Source organism: Danio rerio, chromosome 10 (genome assembly GCF_052040795.2).
Source record: "Danio rerio strain M-AB ecotype USA chromosome 10, GRCz13ab, whole genome shotgun sequence".
NCBI lineage: Eukaryota > Metazoa > Chordata > Actinopteri > Cypriniformes > Danionidae > Danio > Danio rerio.
The window spans coordinates 25,693,462-25,710,571 of NC_141030.1; the positions used below are offsets into that span (position 1 = coordinate 25,693,462).

The 17,110-nt window shown below is 38.3% G+C and overlaps 2 protein-coding genes across 7 annotated transcripts in view; one reads left to right on the forward strand and one right to left on the reverse strand.

Annotated features, from left to right (window-relative positions):
• Window positions 1–17,110, forward strand: part of nlgn2b (neuroligin 2b) — a 333,407-nt gene that overhangs the window by 20,533 nt on the left and 295,764 nt on the right. The window lies entirely within an intron of this gene.
• fgf11b (fibroblast growth factor 11b) overlaps window positions 1,653–17,110 on the reverse strand; it is an 86,869-nt gene continuing 71,411 nt past the window's right edge. Inside the window, exons 4-5 of the mRNA XM_087270554.1 lie at window positions 8,508–8,706; window positions 1,653–6,477 (exon numbers count right to left, since the gene is read on the reverse strand). Of these exons, the coding sequence (XP_087126680.1) occupies window positions 6,344–6,477; window positions 8,508–8,706 (333 nt within the window). The 3' untranslated portion in view covers window positions 1,653–6,343. The remainder of the gene's footprint in view (window positions 6,478–8,507; window positions 8,707–17,110) is intronic.

Sequence of the window (17,110 nt, forward strand, 5' to 3'; positions counted from 1 at the left end):
AGTGCCTGGGAATGACCTTTTTACAGTGTCTGGAATAATGTTGTTTTTGTATGATTACATAGCTGAATATGGCAACTGCGTAAATGCACAGTACAGTTACGATCTTTTTGCCACATTATATTTTTATGAAAACGTGATATATGCCTTCAGTGATTTCCTCAAGATAAATACCATGAAATAAGGCAACTGGAATCACTACAGCAGTCGCGATCATCTGATCTCATGAAGCAAGAAATTGCGATGACATATGATGATGTGTACAGCTGTTGTAGTGCTGTCCCCATACCTAAGGGTAAATTTTGAAGCCCTTCCCCTTCACACTCTGTTTCAAAGGGGAGGGGAAGAAGTTAGGGTATAAAAATAGAATTGGGATTGGGCCTTAGTCTTAAAAGCGAATGGCAGAGCTTTATTTTTATTTTACTTTTGACATAATGGACATAAATAGCTATAATAATCTTATTGTTAACATGTGAACATGTAAAACACGCTTAATTATTATTAATTTTTTCTTATGTTGTTTTTTACTTATGTGACATAGTCGACACCATTCCTGTGTTGGCAACAATGTTTTCTTTTCTCTTGGTTCATGAGGTAGTTTCACAAACTCCATTTGCTCCATTGTAAATGTTGTTCACTAATAATTCTAATGACTTTCTTATTTATGAGTGCAGAAAAACTATTCACAACTGGTGAGAATGCAAATAGTCCTGTTGTCTTTTGGAGAGAGTGCATGGCACTGACGAATGATTAAAAATATTTATTTACAGTTTATATTTAACAGATGCCAAATAATTGGTTTGCTAAAATCAAATGTTGAAAACTTCCATTGTTTTCTAAAAGTTTCAACAGTCTCTCAGTCTTTCCCATCATCATCATTTATGCCAATCATCTAATGTCTTCACTCTTTCCTCGTTTAACCCACTTGCTGTCATTATCTCTGAAAAGCAATCTGCCTTCGAAAAATTTTAGAATATTCACACAGCAGGAGTCCTGAACTAGAATTAGTTTTTAGGATTACTTTTAGTTAACAGCAGTGGAATCTGAATTTCATTTGGCCCTCCCACGCTGAAATTCAGACCCTGTACTGCATGTAATTTTCACATATTAATCCATCAAGTGCCAGCTAATCCTCAAATATGTAGACGAAGCTTGTTTTAAGAGTTTGTTGGGTCTGTAATGGCATTCAAGACAATTATCTCTGCTTGCTTGAAGGGTCTGGAAGATGATCTACAATTTTATAACGAGCATTACAGGAGCAGGAGTGGGCTGTGGTTTATATTTCACCCTGCGGTATTAATTCTCTTCCTCATCTGATTAGCGAGACTTGCTGTAATGCAGTGGCATAATGCAGATGTTCGTAGGTGGCCAATGAGAGGATTAGTCAGGGTCTAGTGACATAAAAGGGGAAGGTTGAACAAATACAGCACGCCGTAAGCGTTTCGAGTGTGTGAATGCGTTGTCCGTGTGCATTCTGCCAATGCTAAGTGAAGGGAGCAGAGGTTGTATGTCACCTGCCACCAGACTGCTCACCTGTGAGTACCTACAGCTGTCTATGCCATCTGTTTCCTGCATGCCTCTGATATCTTGCCTGCTCATTTTTTCATTTTTTTCTTAAAAGCAAACATTTTACACAAGACAGACCACCACACATCTTACAATAATACAAATATAACTGTTTATTCAATAATATGTAATAATAAGACCCCCTCCCTCCTCCCAGCCCAGAGATGTATAATTGCTCTAGAAACGTACACAGGATGGCAAGTTGGAGGCCAGGAGAGGGTGCTAAGGAGATCCTGTGCTCTGTAACGGGGAGTCCTTTCCTAGTATTTCCGTAGTGGGATGCATGCAGTAGAGTTCCAGTACTCTCCCAGGTGTGTCGGCTTTCAGAGCAGCACGTCTGTCATGCTGGTTTGGGGTGCAAGGGTTTGTTAGCTGACCTGTTAGTCTACCTTCAGCCTTCTTTGAGTCTCCGCGGAGGCCTCCATGCGGTTTTGTAGGGCAGCTGTGTTTAGCTCTGCCTTCAGCGGCTGTCAGCCAATCAGCCTGCATTCACTGTAAGATCAAGGGGTGGGGCTTAGGCAGCCACATTCAGTTTGGCAGTTATTGCCACACGCAGGCAAGCCCTGGCTAGTGGAAGACTTTGTTATTTGGAAGACAAGAGGATAGGAAAGAAAGGGGTTGGCTTGTTTTCATTTCGTTTGGAAGAACTGATTAGAAAAAGGTGCGTCGGCTTTCAGGTTTTAGTTTGTTGTTTTTTTGCTTAAAACTCAAAAAGGTTTGGGTGTGGAGGTCTCAAAGTCCAATTTGTTAGTCCTTTAACGGCACAGGTTTAAGAAAGAAAAATGTAGAAAGGAAATAATATATATAAAAACAATTTCACACAAGGGAAATATGGCAGAAAAAGAAAAACAATCAAACAAATACAAGGTTTCAGGTTCATACACATTCCCCACTAAATATAAAAGCAAAATTCAAGGAAGTACCCATCAGATCTTCAAAATTACATTTTCTCTGTGGGTAAAATGGCCTTCGGTTGCAATTAATATCACAATTTAATAAAAACAAATACAAAAAGAAAATCAAATCTGTACATGTCCACAGTCCTTATGGCTCACAGCAGTTTTGGCAAGACCAGGCAGTCCATCTCCCCAGAAGCAGCCGTTTACAGTACTGTCATCATCATTTATTTATTTTTTTTTGATTGCATTTAATATTACTTTTGAATCATTCTTTGATTTATATACATATACATATTGTTTTCTTTTACTCCTCTGAGATATAGTATGAAATCTATTTTTCGTCACAAAAATACAGCATGAAAATTTCAGAATTGTTCCCACAATCGCCTCACTCTTTTTGCATGCTTGAATTGAGGGCAAATGAAACAGAGGGTGGACTCAATGTGTCCTTGAGAACTTGCCCTGATTTTAAAGAGAGAGCGAGAGTCAGGAGAGATCTGAGACCATAATACTAGCAACTTCACAGCAAAACCAAGTCTGGACAGAGAGAGGAACAAAATACAGACAGTGAGAAAAAGAGTGAGCTAGGCCCATTTGACAATACCGAAATTGGCTTTACCATCTGAACGTCACTTTATCTCCATGTCGTCATCTTCTCCTCCGCCAGTTTCTCACAGACTGGATAAAGTCCCATGAAGGGAAAAAAACTCAGTTCATCGTCTGCTAATGTCCTCGGGTTCCTCGGTTGCACAGGGAAATTATTGCTCACAGCGATGGGCTATTGCTCTCCAGTTTGGCTTTTATTGAGTCAATCGATCGTTACTTTGCTCTATCTCCCTCTCTCTCTCTCTCACACACACACACTCAAACACACAGAGCTGTAGGGAAGGTTAATAGCCACTGGACACACAGAAGAGAGGGTTTGGGGAGATTGCTCAGGAAATGGAGCATGACTTTGGAGCACACATGAGGGGGCGTGTTTGCGCCACATTCGTCCTTGTGTTCTTAAAACCTCCATGGGACCAGGTACACTAGCTACACCACATGCACATACAGTCACGTCCCCCTTACCCAAATCCTCAAAGGACCCCGTTTCTCACCTTCCGCTAAATCAGCAAGAATTTAAACAGTGTCTAATTCAGAGAACAGGATCTCACACTCATCATTAGCACCAAAGCACACTCTGTCCTACAAGTACTTAACGATCATCTGGTTTTGCTCATCATAATCTAATGCTTCTAAACCCATCTTCCTCTACACCAGCTAACTTCAATCACCGAGCTGCCCTCAGGACTTTCAGAGACTCTCACAGCCACAAAATCATCTTCATCCCAAATCTAGTCTCGCACAAGCAAACTTTCTACAGACTTTTATTACAGTTCCTTAAAGATATCCAGATTCAATACGAGTTTAGTTTAGTCAACAGCACTTGTGGCATAATGTTGATTAACGTAACATGTCCTCCTTTCCTTTTAAAATCTAGATTACAATCAACCACTTACAATAGAAGCAAATGGGAAAGCGTTCACCATTTTTAATAGAATAGCTACATATAATTTGCATGCCAACATGATTTAAGAAAAAAATTTTGAACTTGCTGATTATAAATGACTAAATATAGTGATCAAAAGAGATTTTGTCAAACTCGTCTAACATTTCATAAGTCTAAACTTAAAAAAAAAATCTAATGTCCCTGTTTGTATAAACTCATTTTATAAAATTTTTCGTTTTTAAATTCTGTCTGTTTTGATCATGTCCAAAAAAGTGAAGCCAAAAACTTTAGTTTGCCCTCTGGTGGTTAGCTAAACAAATGGGATTCAAGCTATACTTAGCTTGTACCATATCTGGGACATTTTGGCTTCACTCTTCTGCAGTGGAAATCTGCTGTATTTTGTTTTTTGTTTAAACTTCACAAGGTAAATCCTCTTACTCTACTAATTTACATTGATTGTATGTTCATCACAGTAGCCCTGACTTTTATATTTTTAATTGAAGTAATGTCGGATTTTTAAATTCATTTGGTTAATCAACACAAATGCCAGGTGTGTTGTAGACAGAGCTTAACTTTTATTCAACAAGGAACATTCCTTTAGTATTCGACGTACAGTCAACTTTCATTGAGACATATACACGTACCATGCTTCAACATGCTAAAAACCTTCTGCAACATGCGCAAACCCTCACTGACATCCACTATTCGTTCTTCTGAATATCTTTTGCCATTTCTTTCAATATCTAAAGTTCTTTAATTTCATAGTTCATCCTTACATATTCAGGACACATCCCAAGGACACTGAGGTGACCACAAATATGAGTCAAAATGACCCTTTTGACACAAAACAACAGCGAATCCAAACCTATCCCATGTGCAGTCATGGAGCGTGACTCTTCCTGTCTGAAGGACAAAGAAGTAACATCTATATGATGCTTGATCAACCGTTTACTCAGACACTAACATTACAAACGACTGCATGTGGAGTGTAGACCGGTAAGATGCCCGTGGAATTACAAAGAGATTCTGGACGTCACAGCACTTCCTCTTGGTTATGTGTCAATTATGAAAGCTGGAGAGGGTCATCAGTCAACATCTCCAGGCAGATTAAAATGCCCAGACTCGACCGAACCATTAAAATGATCAACTGTGGTGTGTGAGCCAATGCATTTACACATGTGTGCCCAGACTGCCACACACACACACAAAAATAAATAATGGAAGCAGATGTTCGTTTCACATCATTCTGTCTCTTTCACACTCTAATACACACGTCTAAATGCACACAAACACTTCGTCACTAACCGCCTCGCCACAATTTAAATTTGCATATTAAAATCTCTCGTCCGAGCTGCTTGAACGCGCTGAACGTTCCTGGGGATAGGAGTAAATAATTCAAGCAATCATGGCCGGACTCCATGTAATCCCCTGTACGAATTCCATCAAAGAGCTATCAAACAACTGCCCTGAATAATCTCCACGCGTTTGCCAATGATACGGTTGGCTCTTCGAGCCCACCAGTCTTTAAACATGAATAGAGTCATCACAAGAGAATTAAGTTGTGTTTCCCCCCTTTTTTGGATCTTGCAGGCTGGACGTATAGCTTTGATTAAACTAAAACACAGAAGCGTGGGTTGTGAATTCATTCTGAACTCATAAGATGCAAATATCAGAGAGTGAGTCTTGATTTTAAAACCTGCCCAATTACATATTACACATGATGCCATTGGTTTTCCTGGCAACAGCCCATCAGTCTTTACATGCTGACCAATAGAACCACATCCTCCTTGAATTGTCCAATAAAAACTAATTTTACTACACTCCTTCTTTCATTTCTGATTGGCACAGAGCTGCCGTTGGCAAAGTTGTTGCAGAGAGAAAAAAAAATGAACCATTGAGGGTCTCATCTGCTGGAATCATTATGATGATATTGGATAATAACCTCTCTCTCTCTTTCTCTCTCTTGCTCACTCTCGCTCTCATTCTCACATCCAAACTCTCCCTTCAAACAAAAACAAACCATAGGGAAAGAAAAGTCAATTGAATTCTTCAGTTAGGAAGGATATTGTTTGCATTTCTCGTTTGACACTGTGAGAGAACTCAAGTAGGGCATGTGGGGGCACAGAAAAATGTTTTTGCAAGGGATTATGGGATCATTTGAAGGGGGTCAGGTGTCATGCCGGGTCAGTGGAAATATATGGGAGCTGGTTAGACGGGACGAGGCAGGGATTCTCCTCGGGTTGTAGAGAGCCATGGGCTGCTGTCTGATCTCGCCCTGTTCAAAAGCAAGTAGCTGCTCTTATAGCTCTTTCTGCCCTCGTTGCATGAAGGAAAATGGAGTTCTCATTGTCAGTGTAGTCCCTCACCCTCCATGTGTGCGGCCCCTGTGCTATGAAGCATCAGCCCTGGGGGCCTCTTTCCTGCCGTTCTGGTGGGAAGGGGAGTCTGAAGTCTTTACGGTTTTGCGAGGAGGACTCTGCTCTGCTACAAGCTCATGCAGGGAAGGTTCCTTGTACATGGCCACTGAGGGAACAAAAAGAACAAAGACAGACTGTTGTTATTTAAAGCAATAACAGAGTATCTAAAGTAAGATATAGTCTCATGAACAGTGAAAATATTTATGTCACTGGAGAATTAAAAATTACAAGAATCTGCTCTTGAAATAAACATTTGAGATAACTATTAATGTGATTAATGGGGATATTGTAAAATCTTATTGGCTGGTTCACACTAATGCTTATCTGGTCTAAGGTAAGGTAAACTAGATATTACCTTGTCTGCTGGTGTAAGCTGGTTATCAGCACATTTAAAATAATGCAGGTTGTTTTGGGGCTGATTTAAGATGGGCATGACTTGGAACAGTCTGATTATTATGTTGTCAAAGCTGATTACTAGCAGTTTGAATTATTGCTATCTACTAACTAACTACTGTATTGGCTAATTTAAAATGGTGTAAATGGATTCTAGCCAAACTAAGCTTGTTATTGCCTAGTCAAGGTTTAAGCTAGACATTAGCTGGCCTATAGAAATTTAAACTGGACATCAGCTGGTCTATGCAAGTGCACGTTGGTTTTTGACTGGTTTAAGCTTGTACAAGTTATTGGGTGATCTAAGATTAGCTGACACAAACGGATTATTAGTTGGTTTTAGATCAAGGATGTCCTGGAGGGCTGCAGCCCTGCACAGTTTAGCTTCAACACACTGCACTTTTCGCCCCATAGACTTCCATTTATATGCATGCAAATGCAACTGACCAGAAAAGTAAGCTCGTGCAACAAGTTTTACAGTTCATTGCATTGCAAGGTTCAAGCTTGGTGAACTCTGACCTGCGAAATTGCATTATGTGACTCTGTGAGACCAATCGATGATCAAATCATGACCTCTCTGGACAGAAATTTATAATATGGAGCAATTGCTTGCTTTTTTAATGTCTAATTATCTTGTTTAATCAATTTTTATTACAGAATTTTGCATTCTCAAACTGACAGCAGCATAACCTGTAGGTTTCAAACAAGCCTGAATGACTCAATTAGTTGAATCAGGTGTGGTTTATTAGGGTTATAGCTAAATTGCAGAGGTGCAGAACTGTGCAGATCTGAGTTTGACACCATTGTTTTCAGATGGTTATTCACTGCTTTAAATTGTTATTAGCTGTTCTAAACTATTGCACATTGTTAATATGTGGTGTAAATGGATTATTATCTGATCTAAGCTAGCTATTAAATGCTCTGAACTTATTATTGTCTGATTAAAGATTTTGTAAGACAAGAATTACTTAATCTAAGCTCGTTATTTTTTTGTCTAAACAAGTGCAAGCTGGATATTTGCTGGCTATGGCAATGCAAATCGGAGATCAGCTGATCTATGCTTGTGTGTAAGCCTTGTTATTGGCTGGTCTAACCCAGTTGATGTAAGCTTGTTAGTGGCTAGTTTAATGTGGTACAACCTTTTATTTAAAGCTGGTCTTTGCTAGTGCAAACTGGTTATTAGCTGTTCCACACAAGCTATTTACTGCTGTAAGGTTGGTATTGATTGATTTAAAATGGTGGTTAAAGTGGAAATTTGCCTTAATTGTAAAAGGTTAATTAGCTATTCCAAGATGATCTTGTCTGAGTTTTAAGTTATAATGTGGTCTCTATTAGTGCAAGCTAAATATTAGTTATTTGATATTATTGTCTGGCTATTACCCTAGGTTATAGGTGTTAAAGTCAATTCCTGGAAGGATGCAGCTCTGCACAGTTTTGGTCCAACCATAATCAAACTCTGCTGATCCAACTAACCAAGGTGTTCAAAAGAATCTTGATTTTTGGATTAGGGTTGGAGCAAAACTGCTGAGCTGCGGGCCTTTAGGAATTGACTTTGACACATAAATTATTAATTAAAAGCTAAAGTAGCCAACATTCCCAAAACCATCTTGACCACCTTATCTGGTTTGTTGCTGGTCCAAAAATATTTACTAGTTTGGCATCAACTTTCTAGGAAATTGAAGTAATTTTTGTAATTGCAGTCTTCATCTGAATAAGTTACAAGTTAAAAAAAGAGCCTGATCTGACCTTCGATGACTTTAGGTAGGAAGTGTGCGGCCGCTTTGGTTTTCTTTACGCGGTTGCCCTTCATCACTTGGCCATCCCGGTTGATGCCGATGTACCAGGAGCGTCCTGACTGGCTTTGGCGGTACAGCATGGAGGAATATGTCACGTAGTAATTCTCAAACACACTCTCTTTAAATTTGCATTCTGGGTTAAAATGCTCCTGCCAAAGAATGAAAACACACAAATATGCTAATAAGCACAGGGATTTTATATACATACACATACATGTGTGAACACAAAAACAAGTTAAACATCTCACAAACAGAAATAACAGAAAAAATGCTATACTTTTGATTGGTTGGGCTGTCTCTGTAGAGAGTAAGGATAAATTTCATCTTGTTGTTTTGTTGAAAGCAATGTTCTCCAGAGAGCAGGAGGTAGATTATACTACTCATCAACTGTGCATTCATTAACATGACTGATGAACTTAAAGCTGTCCCTAAAGGTACTCGGAGTGAAGAAGCAGTGAGCTCTACTCAACATATGTACTGGCATGCAAATATAAACACACAGACTTGAAAGAAGAACTATCTCAAATCTATAGATTCTCAAAATGTCATGGGCTAAGATGAAGAAAAACACATCCCGCTTGCAACCTGAAACTTTAATTTAGCCCGTTCTGAACATAACCGCATCGTTCCCATTCATCTCCTTTTCGCTTAAAGCTATTCCCACCAATCCAAGCTGCTGTAGATGGGTGACTGTAACCAGCAGCGACATGTATACATCTCTCTTAGTCTTCGTCAGGGTCCTTGCCCTGTCAGAGAGCAGACCCAATCAGCAGGATTGATTTACTGAGAGTAGCCAAGCAGAAACGGCTGACTGAAGCCTTTCGGCGAGCCACCAGAGATTGAGAGATTCAGAACGGTTGAGGGAAGGAGAAATGGAGAAGATGCTGGATCGCAACGAAAGGGTTACTGCAAGTTTTTCTTCCCTAATATTAAGCAGCTGAGCACGACCTGAGTGAAAACCAGCAAATTCGACCAAATTTCTGCATGTCTGCTCTTAGTATTAGTCTATTCATGCAACCCACCTTTCCTCCCTCTCTTTCTGCTGGCCTATGTATCACACTAAGCAGCTTTTGCCTCACGTATTTGATGTCCTTAGAAACTCACAGTAGGAGGAGATCAATAGATGATCAGCCTTGTGGAATACTAATAACAATCTAATCATGTGAATCGAGTTACCACAGCAAACGTGAAGGTCATGGTCACCTTCAGCGTCACATTGTCAAGTTCAGGCTTAAAGTATTTCACCTTTGACCTACAGTATAACTCAACATACATCAGGTTGTGGTACCACAATTTAAAGACAGTAAGAACTCAATCTTCCAGGAGAATTGAAAACAATAAGTTGCAATGTTTATGTTTTATGCCAGCATTAATTTATGATATTATAAAGGCAACAAAACCATTTATTACTTAATTTTCCCTTCGACTTAGTCCTTTATTTATCAGGGGTTGCTACAGCGACCAACTATTCCAGCAAATGTTTTACGTAGCGGATACCCTTCCAGCCTCAACCCAGTAATGGGAAACAAACATACACTCTTGCACACACACACTCGCACACACTCACACCTCACACACACACACACACACACACACACACACACACACACACACACACACACACACACACTCATACACTAAGGCCAGTTTAGTTTTTTTCAATTCACCTATAGTACTTGTCTTTGGACTGTGAGGGAAACTAGAGCACCCTGAGGGAACCCCCCGTGAACATGGGAAGATCATGCAAACTCCACACAAAAATGCCAACTGGTCCAGCTAGGATTCGAACCAGCGACCTTCTTGCTGTAAGGTGACCGTGACAGTGCTAACGGCTGAGTCACTGTACCACCCCATAGGCAAAAAAAAAAAAATAGTTTTCTGTGGTTGGTCCATAGTTGTGGAACAATCTGCCTCATGAGATTAGAATGGCACCATCACTCGATCTATTTTTAAATCCATTAAAAAAAATTACCTGTTCAGTTTGACCTCTTAAAATGATAGTAATGGGTTGTTTTCACAAGACGTCATTGATGATGCATGAAATTCAAATAGTGGACAGGAAGTGATTCTTCTACATAGGAATTGCTATCAGAACATCAAAATATTTCTGTTTCATGTTGTTTATAATTGTTTAAATCAGCCAAAATAAGAACCAGTGATCAGCTTCTAAAGACTTCCAAAGGTTTTTGCTCATAAAGGGAGGAAAGTTCAAGAAACTGGTTAAAAACCAGAAAAAAAGGTGGCATGTATTAAACAACTTTTTGTTTGACAGGACCAATACAGATTATACAAAGGCCTAGTATAAATATGTTAATGTGTTATATGATAATCAGATACAAACATCACCACACATCCAACATTCAGGAGGATATAAATAACATACCCTGCCATGTAATTGCTGAAATGAAATCCTTGTCTTGTTTAACAATAATTCAAGTCTAGGGTTTCAGCAGAATAAACAACCGTGAACATCGAGATGCGCAGCAGTGCTGAATGTTTGTTGATAGTAAGTTCATCGACCAAACTAAAAAGAAATGCAACCGTTGCAACAAAACTAGACGGTTATTATTGTGGAGCAGTAAATTTCCTCCATTCAAAAAAAATTATATAATGTAGACTATGCGACCATGCTTTTGTATGCTTTCAACGGTTATTTTGTGATGGCTGGAAAATATCCGCATGGAGGGAAAAAAACTATAGTTGTTTTTAATAACCTTGTTTTAAACCACATAGTTAGGTGTACAATGTTTAAAACTCTTTGGTTAATGAATGCTACAGAATGCTGTATAGTAAAAAGATAAACTGTAATAAATACTGTAACGTAGAAAACTAAAGCCTATTGACTATTTAACTGAAGCCTAATTTGTTTATTACTACAGTCGTGTTGTACCACAGCAACAATATAATTACTGACTGTTTAATTCAAGTAATTGTATAGTATGTTTCCAAACACTTTAATATTTACTGTAGTATTTTTTTCATGTAACGTAATAGCTTATACAGCTTATACATAATTTAGTTTACTAGAAAACGTGGCCGCTATTAATGATATTAGGATCATGCCCAACATATGTGGTTGTTTTCTATTTAAATCTGATTGAAAACAACCTATAGTTTTGTCAAGTCATGGTAACAATTGTTTCTATGTATTTGTTTACTATACATATGAGTACATGGGTCTCAGATTTCATGTGTTTCACACGAATACCACAAATATATGATTTCATAAGTGACATGGAGGCTACTCTAGTGACATGGAGGCTCCTAAAGCTCATGCTGAAAGCCCCTGACCCAATAGTGTCTGGCTGCAAACCTATACATAAATGCTCTGAGATGCACTTTCAGTAATGTGTACTCAAAAGAGCATGTTATCTCAGAGTAAGGGGGAGAGTTTAGGGAGGTGTTAGGTGTATAGGTTCCTGAGAGTGCATGTCTGACAGTGCATGTTCACACAGACTGCAAATGACCAGCTCCTGCCTAAGCATGAGAGAGTTTGCATTGAGAAGTCTTGATTACGAACTTAAATGAACGCTAATCCTTTGGCTCTGACTCAGAAAGGAGTTAGACAGCCTCCTCAGCTTGCATGTCCTTATGGAATGGCTTGGAATGACATGTGGGGAAAGAGGTAATATCCGGCCTGCGTGCGGAGAATCCCGATGACAACGCCAACATCTTTATCATGTAGAGCAGCACTCTGACCTTCCCCTCGCTCCACCTCCTTTCCTCCCCTTCTCCTCCTCTTTGCTGCCTCCCTCCATTTCTCTGTGTTCGCATGCAAGTGTCTGATTGCATCTACATCACCTGCTCAAAAAAGGCCATTTATGAGCCTCTGTCTAAAACAGGATAACTAGGCCTGTTAAATCTTTAAATGTCCTTCATTTTTAAATCTTTTGAATGAATTAACATATTAATTAAATAGTTTATGTAGTGTTTTACTGTGTATTACCTTACACCCAAAGTGTTTTACAATCACACAAAAGGGGTCTCTTCTTACAGAGTGCAGTTCAGGGTGCAGTTTTCACCTGGGTCTAATGGCAGCCATGGAACTGCAGTGCCAGTACTTTCACCAAACACCATTGGAAGGTGGTGAGCATAGACAGTGATAGAAACAATTCATCAGATCAGGATGATTAGGACGCCATGATGGGTAAGGGTTGATAGATAAAACTTGACCTGGACATCAAGGTTAGACCCCTACTCTATGAGAAGTGCCATGGGATTTTTAATGACCATAGTGAGTCAGGACCCTGGTTAATGTCTCATCTGAAGGACATCTGCGTCACTGTAGTGGGGCATTAGGACCCATTTTGGTTCCAGGGTAAGCACCCACTGTTGGCCTCATTAACTCTAACTCATAACTTTTCTATTTCTTGCTTTAGAAGTCTCAGCAGCTTCAAGTTCACATGGACTTTATTCCAGTTTGTTTATGTAGTTCCAACTGGAATGGGATATTGATTGGGGTGGGGCTTTCGTTTTCCACACCATTCCCTAATAGCAAACTAATGGTAAAAGGGACATGGGTGGCCAAGAATATTGTGGCAGAGCAAGAATCGTCAAACTAACATCAACTGAGAAGGACTGCCACTCCAAATTCAAAAGCACCTTAACATACTGTAGATGTTCTAGTAAATTGAAAATCTGTCAGTCCGGTTTCATATCAATCATAGTCTGGTGTGACCATGTCCAGAAGCAAATAAAAAAATTATTCAGTGAATTAACTTGTACTAATTAATTGTTCATTTTAAAAAAATAACAATGTACGCTAGCAAAATAAACATTTGTAAATTTTGATTTCACATGAATTTTAAAATACATGCTACTGCTTTGTTTGCCGTTTCTGCAGCAACTCATGTGCATTTCAGGAGATACATAAATACAGCATATTTTGCTTCACCCAAAAAAGAGGCTTTAAATAAACAAATTTTTAAAACTTCACAGACCTGAAAAACTACACCTTAAAAAAGCATAATATGATGTTTAATATCTCAGAATGATGTCAATCATGATGTCAATACACAGAAGTTTTTCTAATGTGTTTGTCTTCAGAAAATATGCTTCCCCTCTTGAATTCAGTATTTAATTTCATTTGGGAGTACAACACAATACATAAGCAAAAACTCGTTATAACTTTCATATCATGCATTTTTAAACAAGAAAAATGTGTACCCACTTTTGGCCAAACAGAAAAACAGAAATAGATTTTTCCCTTCTTCTAGACATAAACAATCACTTGGTATGGCAATTAATATAAAATTATGTTAAGGACTTTCTGAACAGTTTGGATGCTCAGAAGTCTAAGTTAAGTGTTTTAAACTATTACCTTTCCAACTTATAAACAAACCAAACTAAATTAAGTACAAATTATAGCAGGTTTGTCATTTATATAATACATTTATATAATGTAAGTTTTCTCTGATTTATAATTCCCCAAACTCAAGAAAAACTGTTAATGCTTTATTTTTTACTTTGTATATTTGTTTGTAAATGTCACACGCACACACACATCATGTATGTATGCTGACACAGATAGAGAATCGTATATATTTAAAATTCATGTAATTACTTGCTGACATGTGAAAACTACACTGTAGCAAAGACTATAAAATACACAACACATGTCACTCGTATAGTTTTGAATGGGAAAAAGTGTAATGGTCAATATGGTGAATGAAGCCCTGCATACTAGTACAGGAGCCAATCATTGATCGCTATAGGCTGACGTTTTTTCGGGGGAAAAGCTCAGACCAGACGTGTGCTTTAACAAACGCACTGGAATCTAAGCAAATGTTTGCTTCACAGACAAAAGAGATATATGCAAATAAAGCTTGAGATCTGTGCTTTTAAATTAACCAAGTGCACTTGAAAACAAAAGTTTTTTTGGTTTTGTAATCTGTATGAAACCAACACGAGGTACAGTCCATCCTGTCAAACACACGCCACGTGATAGCAACTACTCGAATGCCCACAAACTAGTAAACAAAGAGTTGCTATAATTTCTGGAAGAGATTTGCCATCAAGACCAATTTGTGGATTTCTTCAGTAGACCAGCAAGATCTGGTGATCCTTATTCAGAGGATGATAATGTGTAGAACAGCCATAAATGAGGTTGGTGTCATGATCTCGATCGTTTCGAGAGCGCATGTGCATTAGCTTGGGCAACCTGAAAATATGCCCATTTTGTTTGATTCGGACGTTTAGAAATGAAACTTGTGAGACTGATGTTGTTTATTTTTATTGATTATTCTGAATATATAATGTAATCATAAACTTGGCAAACAGTTTTGGAGAATTTGATGTTTCCCCATTAGGATAGAATGCCTGAGCATACTGCTCGAGAGGCATTTAAAAATGGCCGCCGATAAAATGACTTGCCTTAAAGGCACTTTAGTCCCAACACAAATCGATAAAACTTAAATGTTTTACAAATTTAAGTGGATTAAACATAAAACAATTAAGTATTACCCACAAAACCCTAAGAATTGGGTTGTCATTTGCATAACTCATTTTTAATAAGCAGTTTAAATAAGCAGCAAAGGTCATTTTTGAGTGTACATACAAAATTTAATTTAGCAATGCTGATTAAATAGGCTTAAATGAAGAAACTTTTCTATGATTTACAACTGAACCTGAATATTTAGACTGAAAAGACCCTCAAACCTTAAGAGGTTATTGCATTATCTGTATATATAAACATATACCATTATCAGTTTCTTTAAATAATATGCATTTAACTACAGATAACTGCTACACATACAGTTAGAAATGCACTGTAAATTGCAGCTTGTTTTTTTTAACTTCTAAATCATGAAACATTAGATTTTTCCTAATTTATTGAAGTGTGAACCACACACACTACCAAACATGCAGACTCAACAAAACATATACCCACACTCTGCAGCATCTGAGGTATGACGTTCTCGTTCAAGACGTTCTGCAAGATTCTTCACACAGCTTTTGGTTCAGAGAGCATGAAATTGACAGAAGGAGGATGTGGGATTTGACTGCTGTGCTGTTTCTATCTTTCCTCAAACTGGAGTTAATGACATTGTTACTGCCACATGGCAAACCCAGAAACACTTTACTTGTGGGGCAGTTTACCGCGCACCGCTTCAGTGCTACAAAAAACAATCTGCAATGTTCCACAAGGCTAGTCACACATTTAATGCCCATCACAACAATAACCAAAAGAGTACGTTAAACTGCCAAAAGCACACAATTTGACACTTTCTTCAATTCCCATAAGAGACTGTCTGTGACAAGATTTTCAACACAACCATTTTTTAAATTTCTTCCAATTTTGAGACCAACGTGACCTCTGTGTCCATTAGATTCTCAGCGGGAAGTTCTGGAAACATAACACTGGAGACTCAGTTGAATAATTGATATCAATTATGCTATTTCAAAGACACATGCATTATTCAGTGAAACTTTGTATTAGTCCTAAATCCATGACTACAGCTATAGGCGTTAAACTGAGACAGGAAACTGATGGAGAAATGTGCCCTTCATCTCAAGATCATGTGAAACGCACAGCACAAGCATCTTGGCTACAAAGGAACACTGGGATAGCAAAGTTACAACTCAAGCTAAAAATGAGTGCCACACTTCCTGAGAATGGAAACAGCCCATGGCAGTGGTGGAAAATAAACGGAAAAGGAAATAAAGCATGTATGGGGGAAATGTGAATTTTATCTTAATCACTCAGAATACAAGACTACTTTAGAATTTTTCCATTTCATTTTGGATTATTCATTCATTCATTCATTCATTCATTCATTCATTCATTCATTCATTCATTCATTCATTCATTTATTCATTCATTCATTCATTCATTTTCCTTCAGCTTAGTTCCTTGATTTATCTGGGGTTGCCAAAGTGGAATGAACCATCAACTTATCCAGCTTATGTTTTACACAGTAGATGCCCTTCCAGCTGCAAACCAGTACTGGGAAACACCCATACACTCTCACACACATACCACGGCCAATTTAATTTAATCAATTCACCAATATTGCATGTCTTTGGACTGTGGGGAAAACTGGAGCACACGAAAGAAACCCACATGAAAACAGGGAGAACATGCAAACTTCACACAGAAATGCTAACTGACCCAGCCGGGACTCGAACCAGCGACCTTCATGATGTGAGGCGACAGTGCTAACCACTGAGCCGCCATGCTGCCCATTTTGGATTGTTGCAGAAAATAAGTTTTGTGATCAGCCAAGGTTTATGATTCTTACGTGTTTTGTTCTTCATGTTAATGAACACAACTCTTAATCAAATACTGCCTAATAACCTAAATTGCATTAAAAACATTATTTCTACATGAAAATTATTTCTTTATATTTAAAAACCTTATCAATCTTAAAAAAAACAACAAACTATGAATGTTCTACAGTCCCAGCCTCCATTTAATCACAATCTCCACTTACATTTACTCAAATGAAGTAGTAAAAGCTTCACAATGGAAAAATTGTTTGCTGAGGCTGAAGCCTGAGTACATTTATTTGAATTCTGAATTCACGCAAAGCACGCAACGAGTACTGTCTTAAC